This window comes from Phaeoacremonium minimum, assembly GCF_000392275.1.
Source record: "Phaeoacremonium minimum UCRPA7 unplaced genomic scaffold PA7_03_scaffold_533, whole genome shotgun sequence".
NCBI lineage: Eukaryota > Fungi > Ascomycota > Sordariomycetes > Togniniales > Togniniaceae > Phaeoacremonium > Phaeoacremonium minimum.
In genome coordinates this window covers 44,984-53,831 of record NW_006921435.1, presented here as the reverse complement: position 1 = coordinate 53,831, position 8,848 = coordinate 44,984, and the positions used below count along the sequence as shown (strand labels likewise).

The 8,848-nt window shown below is 53.5% G+C and overlaps 3 protein-coding genes across 3 annotated transcripts in view; 1 reads left to right on the top strand and 2 right to left on the bottom strand.

Annotated features, from left to right (window-relative positions):
• Nucleotides 1-1,692: 1,692 nt before the first annotated feature.
• UCRPA7_7470 (putative lipid particle protein) lies at nt 1,693-3,269 on the bottom strand (the record flags this gene model as incomplete). Its single annotated transcript, XM_007920002.1, has 3 exons — nt 1,693-2,604; nt 2,660-2,959; nt 3,210-3,269. The coding sequence occupies 3 exons, from the start codon at nt 3,267-3,269 to the stop codon at nt 1,693-1,695; spliced, it is 1,272 nt and encodes a 423-aa protein (XP_007918193.1).
• Nucleotides 3,270-5,707: 2,438 nt separating this feature from the next.
• On the top strand, nt 5,708-7,786 carry UCRPA7_7469 (putative rna exonuclease protein; the record flags this gene model as incomplete). Its single annotated transcript, XM_007919999.1, has 1 exon — nt 5,708-7,786. One exon carries the CDS (start codon nt 5,708-5,710, stop codon nt 7,784-7,786), a length of 2,079 nt encoding a protein of 692 aa, XP_007918190.1.
• Nucleotides 7,787-8,288: 502 nt separating this feature from the next.
• The window catches only part of UCRPA7_7468 (putative prohibitin-1 protein), a gene marked incomplete at both ends in the record, with an annotated part of 937 nt that continues 377 nt past the window's right edge, over nt 8,289-8,848 (bottom strand). Inside the window, one exon of the mRNA XM_007920000.1 lies at nt 8,289-8,795. Coding sequence (XP_007918191.1) covers nt 8,289-8,795 — 507 coding nt within the window. The remainder of the gene's footprint in view (nt 8,796-8,848) is intronic.

Below are 8,848 nucleotides of genomic sequence, written 5' to 3'. Positions count from 1 at the left end.
CAATGAATCACCTGCCATGGCGCCTATTAGGCGTCTACAAGAGATCGCCGGTGAGGTTGCGCATCTTCAGGCTACGGATCGATTGCCGACGCCCGAGATGATGCGCCATCCAGAAGACCAGAAAGATGCCGCCATTCAGATTGTCCTCCTGAGTGCTTCACTGCAGAAACGGCATGAGAATACTACGCCAGCGAGGCAGCTCACTGAGGTACCTGCGAATAGTGGTTTGTACAGCTTCCAACCTCGTCCGAGACAGTCTGTTACAGCAGACACGCCATTGAGACAAAGATTAGGTCACAACTCCGTCACGGAGCAGTCAAGGCTCATAGCTGCATTCACGGAACTTGCTGTTGCAAACACCAAGAACCGAGAGTTGGAAGCGTCTCTGGAAAACGCAAACGCAGAAATATATGAACTTCGAAGTGCTCTGGAACAGGCGAATTTGGAGGCAAAAGTGCTCAAGACACAGCGCGATACATGCAAGCTAAATCTTGAGAATAGTTGGAACCTAGCAGAAGATTCGCAGGCACATAATCCAGCTCTTAACGTACAAGCATCACGACTCAAGAGAAAAGGAACTCCTCTGGACCGTCTTGGAGGCTTTCCATTCGATAAGCTGCCGAAGAAGCTCAAATACAAGATATTCAGGTATTTCCTTCAGAATATCCCGTCAATAGCTAAGCGATTATCCGGTCGGCCATGCTGCCCGGCCATCCCAGGATCGCTAGATGACGGCGACAGGGCACAGGTCGTCTTGCGAAATCTGGGCCCAAAACTGACCGAGGATGAGCGGGTCGTCGTTGGAAACCTCCCTTCTCTTGTCGGGAATCGAGTAGTACTTGACCATCTTCAGCCGTACATCACCGCGTGTGATACCAGGGCTATTCGAGACCTTTGTCTCGTGTCAAAAGATTTTCGAGCTCGATGTCTATTCATACAATCGAAGTTCAAGTATCTGAGCCTTGTCGTCACTCTCAAGGTGGGAGATTGTATCTAGATCTAAAGCGACCATTCAACTAACAAAGGCTTGCAGCTTCGCAGACGAATACTTCGAATTAATGTCTCCAGGATCTTGAAGGCTAGTAGATGTTATGAGCGCTCTGAATTGCGTATAACTAACAAACTCGCAGGGCAAGCGTCGCTTCGACAGACCGGTCGACAACCGCAAAAGGCATCGGTCGGGTAGCCAGGGAGACACGATTCACTGCAAAACCCATCCTTCAGGAAAAGACAGGAATGCAAGAAAAAGACAACGTTTGATATCTGATTCGCCATGATTATATATGGTGTTGTCGAATTGGAACCGCAACAGAACTTGCGCCGGATACCTCGAGTACATACTAGATGCAGGCTTGGGCTGCTCCATCTTACCCCTTTTTACGACCTGTATGAGATATGAACGACGACGCCTTTCCTGTTGGGTATTGTATGAGATGTAAATTAAACTTCTATTTTCTGGACTTGGACGGTGGATTGTAATTAATAGCATGTAAGAATCCTTGCATGATAGAAGGCCGTGTTGCTTATGGTTTTAATTGTCTTTATTCGAATATGTGCATCTATGATACGGGTATAAACGTTAACCAAACAAACAACACCGACTCCATTTTGACACCATGCTCCCAGCCTCAAACAACAACGCCGGAACCACGAGACACGATCAGACCAAGAATTCCTCATTCAGCCAGTGCCTCAAGACGATCTTGCCCTCGCTGAAGCTCTCCTTTCTGTCCGTACAATGATCGCCGCGTGGCTGTGGCTGATCTTGTGAATCCAGACGGGGTATTTTCGCCAGCCGAGACTGTCGAGGGCGTTGATCATCTCGAACTGGTAGGGGGCGAGGGCGAGCGTCGGCTGGTGGGGGTGGCTCTGCTTGCGCTCGAGGGCGACGATGCCGGCGGAGGCCTCGGGCTCCTCCTCGTCCTCGGAGCCGAGGTACTCCTGGTTCTGGGAGCTGTTGAAGGTCTCGTAGGTGTGCTCGACGGCCTCGCGGATCTCGGTCAGCAGCAGGGGCACGCCGCGGTAGTCGGCGGGGTTGATGCCGGCCTGGCCCTTCTCGTGCAGGGCGATGCGCTTGGTGCTGCGGGCGGTCTGGAAGACGCTGTTGGCGAGGAAGGCGACGACGCCGACGGGCACGAAGACGACGAGCGCGAAGATGAGCGGGATGCGGCGGAACCACTTGTGCGCCGACTCGCGCAGCGTGGGCTTGGCCCACGAGGTCGAGGGCAGCGGCGCCACGGGCGTGACGGGGTCGAGGATTACATCTTCGTAGCCCTTTACATAATTTACACGAATCTTGGACATGTCCGTGTAGGGGTCCGTTTTTGAGATGCCGGTTGTGTAGTAGACGGCGCTGCGATCGTTGACGATATTCGTGTAGAGCGTCCGCCGCTGGAACTTGGCCAAGCCCTTCATGAAGATGGAATTGGGGTCCGCCAGCACGGCGAGCAGGGGACGGCCCGTGTCACGGAATTTGTCAATGGTGAAGAGCTGCCGTCCAGACTCGCTGAGCGTCCTCGCACCAAGCACGTTCCAGAGATGATTGGCCCAGCCGTGGAGGGGGGTCCTGACTCCAAGAAAGGGGCTCGCGAACGCAGTGAAGTTCTACACAATAGATTAGCCATCCAGACCCAAGTTTAGATCAATAGAGAAAACCCACCATGCACTCAAGTTTGTCCAGCGCACCCTTCGCATACAACAGCCCGATGGCGTAGCGGGCGACAAGACCGCCCAGGCTGTAGCCAACAACGCTCAACTTTGTGATCTTGCCGCCCCGGCTCTCAATGGCACGCAACTCCTCCTCGATCTCAAGACAGACGCGCTCGCCGCCGGTCTCGACGCCATCGTAGGTGAAGGAGCCGCTGTTGCGCTTAGCGACGAGAATGTAAACCTTGTCGGCGGAGTGTTTTGCGCGCAGGCTCTTGGCGACGGACGCCATGTGATTGGGATTGCCCCATAGCTGCAAATAGGCGGTTTTGTTAGTCCATTTTTATTCTTCCATGTTCGCTGCAGTGAAATTCCATTTCATGGTGTTGACTGGTAGTAGGACAAGCAGCATGCAGTGCGACTGTAATCCGTGACGCGGCCTACCGATCGGCGCACTCGATTCCTCGAAAGGCAGGGCGCAGGGGTGGTTTTGAGTGCTGACGGAGGGACGGAGGGACGGATAGGCACGCGATCAAGGGACTTCCAGGTTGGATTGGACTTACACCATGAACTAGGACGCAGAGGTGGTCGGCCTCCACGCTGCCTCCGGTATAATCAGCCATGTGTTTGCAGGTGATGATCAGGGACCGGTCAATCGAGCTTAAAGCGAACGGTAACAACTTGACGGCTAGAAAAAGGGAGAGAAGAGGCAAAGAGTGGGCTGCTAGACGGTTTTGTACTGTAAGCCCAGGGGCCTGCTGTCCGTGAGTCTAGGCGTCAGGCTGGTGAGTGCGGGCTGTTCCGGCGGCCTGTCTCAAGCCCCGACCACCCGACCCTGACGCTTAGACTTGGACTTTAGACCAGGCGGACAAGTGCGTTCGTACGCAAGCCCCCAACTCTACAACACAAAGAATGCCGCCTGGCAACCGCACGCATGCGTAACACACGGTAAAGTCAGGTACCGGTATGCGCCAGCAGCAAGGAACAGCGCCCACTGGCTGGGGCTGGGGGCTGAGCGCCGAGGCGGACTCCTCGGCCGAAATCCCAGGGGTTTCGATGAATTCCCGGAGCAGGTCGCAAGGACTTAGGAGTTTAGCGGACCTCCTTTCGATCGTCTGGGAGAGCCGACTGGCTCGTGCAGCTACCGGTACTGTACAATGCACCCGACGCGACTAACAGTGCCTCATTAAGGGTCTCCTGCAGCTGCAGAGCCCTGCGAAATGCCCAAAAGGGGTCCCCGAAGGGGGTCTGGCCCAGCAGCAACTTGTCGTAATCCACCTGGAAATAACCAGTGACACGATCACCGACGGCTCCGAGCGATCGGGTGGTGACGACACGCCGCAGGAGGATGCTGGTCTCGTGTAACGACGTATTTAGCCTGGATAATAGGGCTGAACTCGGGTCCTCCTGCTAACGTTATTTTAAAATAGCGTATCAGTCCGTCATACCATACACGTGTAGACCTCGAAGATGCATCGATAAGTAGTAGTGGATGGGTGATGTTCAAAGAAAAAGAGAACAACACAAGTCGGCCACCAAAAGAGGTGGGAGTCACCATATTTCTATGTTTCCTGTGTGCGCAGAGCCAGAGATAAGGTCTCGTCTCCTCTTCCAGCCCCCTGGCAAGCCCTTGGGTTTTGGCCCTCAGACTAAGGTACCGGTAGTGCTACGCGGCTATCAAAAAGAACAGAGACATTTAGAGATAAGGGTTTCAGTGACGTGAACTAATGCCCTGATCGTCTGCGAATCCCCTCACTGCTACCGTACTGGGCAAGGCCTCACCGCCTAGGGGAGGGACGCCTAGAACCTCTATGTAGAGCGCTAGGGAAAAGAACGGCTCTGTGGGATGGCAACATTGCTTTGTCCAGGTTGGGCAACTGGCCATGTGCCTCGCTGCTTCTACCTCCTCCTCCAAGACGCTATACTGCAATGGTGACCGGGGTCAAGCCCCCCTCAATCTCCTGCCGCTCGTAGCTATGCACGGAGATCGATCGTAGATAAGAAAATGAGTAGGGGTCAACCTTGGTCCCTGGAGTACTGCGTATTGTAGGCTGCATATCGCGCTTAGTGAATGGGTGCAGCCTGGCTCTGGCTCCATCTGTGGATGGCAATAGAATTACCCCTCCGCCAGGGGTAACAAACGTTATTTCTTGAAGGGTAAAGATGCTGAAAGTTGACAGTGACAGTGGTAATACTCATCAAGATCTCAAAGGTTGTGTTTGTTACTATACCTAGTAGGTCTATCAACTTCTACAAAGGTAGTAATCTCTCGTTGTAGATCAACATTTTTAACCCTAGCGGAGGACTACAGCGCAGGGTCTCCACGAGCAATACCTTCCAAGGTTGCAGTAGACTGCTTAGCTAGAGTACCGTACCTCACTCACTCCCCCACTACCTTAGCCAGGTTATCGGAGCATTTTCTCCCTTACCTTACCCATGCTTGCACCTGTGCAGGCTACCTAGGTAACCTTTGAAGGCATACGTCTCCTATCTGACTGAATATTTCTACCTATGTTTCTAGGTACATAGGTTTCTACCTTTGGTGGATATTACCCGTTGCAAACACCGAACTTAGCGTTAACTCGCGTGTAAATTAACGGGATCTGACGTTGGCGGCTCCCCGGGCGGCCCCACCACAGGTGTTACACATGAGCTTACTATGCAGTACTCATAAGCTACTACCAATACCAACATCAACTGGGATTTCCGCATCTTGACTTTGAGCTCGCCAACGACTACCGGCCAGTGTGTGCCGGTTCACTTTGCAGAAAGTCCCATTCCTCGTCATACTATCAATGGTTTCAGTTGTACTAAACCGAATCAGCACACAAAATCAACATTTTAAGTGTTTTTTGCTCCACGTGGCTTGCCAGCCAGGCAGAAGGCAAGCTCTCAGGTTGTGACCTTCAACCTACCTTTGATCGATTCACTGGTGCTCATGTCTTTGACTAACAGCCATCACAGAATCTCCCGGCATTGAGATTTTACTACCACTTTGTCATTCCAAGCCATTGGCACTGTCTGACACTGCGACTGTAGTGACACTCTTCTCCTGCCCATCATGGCTGATGCTTATGCCAGCCTGGGTCTGCTCAAGCATGTGCCATGTCCTGCAGGTGACAAATGCACTGCTTTCAAATGTCTCTTTAGGCATACCTGGGATGAGGCTGCTTGGCCACTACCCCAAAGCGAAAAGACAGGAGTTGGAGCTGCTCTTTCAAGTCCCAGCCAGGGTGTGCCAATAGGTTCTGTGAGCGCCCAGGAGCCTCCACAAAAGCGAGTGAAGGTCACCGAAGCCCCTGGAAATGGAAGCTCTCACAACAAAAAGGCACTAGGTGAAGATGCGACGACCAATGACGCACCGACCAACACCTTAAAGAAAGATGCCTTATATGACCCTCTCTCTGCTCCCATCACTATACCCAACCCAAGACAGTCTGTCTCACCTCCCCCTTTGAAGCGCAAACTCCCGAATCTGAGTTTCTCCTCAACCAGCACGCCGCCATCTGAGATCGCGACGTCTGGGACCCCCAAGTCAGGCGCAGAAACGTCACAGAAACCTTCTGCTGGGATTTCTACCCCTGATAGCCAGCCTTCCAAAATCGAGCCGAAGAAGGCCCCGAGAAAGCCCGAGTCCCTCAACCCTCGTCTCCTCAAGAAACCGCCAGCCGGCCATGAGGTTCGATACAAGTTGCTGAAGCTACTCCACGCCGAATACGCACGGCTCAATTCAGAGCTGAAGAAGGATGCCAACGACGAAGAAGCCAAGCTCGTGCTTTCTGACCAAGCTCTGATCTGGATGGCTCTTGATGAGGAGCAAAAGATCGCCACAGAGAAACCATCCATCTACTCGAATGTCATCAAGAACCGGATCATGAATTATAAACGCATGTCCGTTCCTAAGTGGAAGGACGAGCGTTCCGCGTCGAAGAGAGCCGCCACTAAGGCTGGACCGCAGAAGAAGGAACCTCTTGGCCCGCCAAAGGTCATCGAGACCGGCTTGACCCCCGAGCAGGAGGTCAAGATCCTACCTAGACTACTCACCCCCATTGACGACCTGGCCATGTTCAACTACGTGCCTACTGCTCCCTCCCTTGCAGACATCCGAAAAGCGCATGAAGCCGTTGAGATGTCCAAGGGCTGGGAGATCTGCGATCGCTGTCAGAAGCGGTTCCAGGTATTCCCGGGCCGGAGAGAGATTGACGGCAGTCTTGCCTCAGGCGGTTCTTGCACCCATCACCCAGGCAAGACCTACTTCCCAGAGAGACAGTACGGCGACACTTCAAAGCAGACAAAGAAGTACAAATGCTGCGGACAGGCAGTGGGAGACTCAGCTGGCTGCACTACCACCAAGAGCCACGTCTTCAAGACTAGCGACCCGAAGAGACTGGCAGCTGTGCTCAACTTTGAAGAGACTCCTTCGAACCCGTTGGCTCCCAAAGATCGTGCTGTATGCTTCGACTGCGAGATGGGCTACACAGTCAAGGGCCTCGAGTTGATCCGCCTCACAGCCACCTCCTGGCCCACTGGTGAAGAGCTCCTTGATGTGCTGGTTCAGCCTATTGGTGAGATCCTGGATCTGAACTCGCGATACTCAGGTGTCTGGCCGGAAGATCTGGGCAATGCCGTCCCGTGGTCTGCACACTCCAAGCCGACACAAGTCGCAGGTCAAAGAAAGATACTCCAGATGGTATCGTCACCCATCGTCGCTCGAGATCTCTTGTTCTCCCTCATCTCCCCCGAGACACCACTTATCGGCCACGGCCTCGAGAATGATCTCAACTCCGTCCGGGTCATCCACCCTACTCTCATCGACACAGTTCTGCTTTACCCCCACAAGCGCGGTGGCCTCCCTATTCGCAACGGCCTCAAGATGCTCATGGAGACCTGCTTGAATCGCCAGATCCAGGTGGAGCCTCAGCCTGGCCAGCTCTCTGGACACGACAGCGCTGAGGACGCACGGGCGGCAGGCGATCTTGTCCGCTTGAAGGTGAAGAACGAGTGGTTCAAGATGAAGGTCCAGGGATGGACCTTTGTTGATGGGGAGCTGGTCCCTCCCGGTGGAGAGGGAAAGGGGAAGGGAAAGGGAAAGGATGGCCTGCTGAGCGAGGATTTCCTGGAAGATGGGGAAATCGCTTAAATCACACCACACGTCAATGAGCCATTCTAACGACATCAGTGCTGCTGAACATTACACGACAATTTTGATGGCTTAGAGTCTATACCTGTGCTGGAACATTTGTTTCTAGATTGCACAAGGAATAGTAGTTTTGAGCTGCTGCCGCGAGAGATTACACGACAATTTTTGGCTTGGAGTCTCACTCGGCTCTAGGACACTTGGTTCTGGATCGCACAGGATTTGATAGTCCTCTGCCTCTGGCTAAGACAGAGTTGGATGCTGACTACAGGGCTTCTTTATGAACCGTCAAGCAGATACCCCAAGGCAGTCTTTAAGACAAGCCAACGCAATGAATCAAATGAAATGATTTGCCAGCATGCTAGTTTCTTGTGAATAGTGATTGCCATTATCATTCCGAAGTGGGGAAGATGGGCTCCTTTTGCGCCCATCTCTCTGCCTAGTGATACATATACAAATTTTTTTTAATCATCCTACAGCTCATACTCGCCCATCACCCACGCCCTCATGCCCTCCCAGCGTTCAGAAGTATGTTCGACCCCTGCTTGCCACCGGGAATGTACGCCACATTGGGGTTGCTAGCCAGCGTCTGCGCAATCTCCCTGCTCGCCTCGATCTTCCGGATCTGCACGAGGCCGTCACCCGACTTGGCGATGGCCTTGGAGATGGTCTCTGCGCTCTCGGCCTCGCCCTCGGCGCGGATGACGTTGGCCTGGCGCTCCTGCTCGGCCTTCTCGACGATGAAGCGCGCCCGCTCCGCGTCCTGCTGCGCAATCTGCTTCTGCTCGACCGCCTTGGTGAACTCCTTGCCGAACGTCATGTGCGTGATCGACACGTCCTCCAGCGCAATGTTGAACTCGGCGGCCCGCTTCATCAGGTCGGTCCGGATCCGCTGCGAGACGGCCTCACGCTGGGTGATCAGCTCGGCGGCATCGAACTGCGCGACGATCGCCTTGAGAACTTCGTTGCCGATGGAGGGGAGCACACGCTCGTCGTAGTCATTGCCGAGATTCTGAAAGCTTGATTAGTCTTCGAGTAATATGTATATGTATGTATGTATGTATG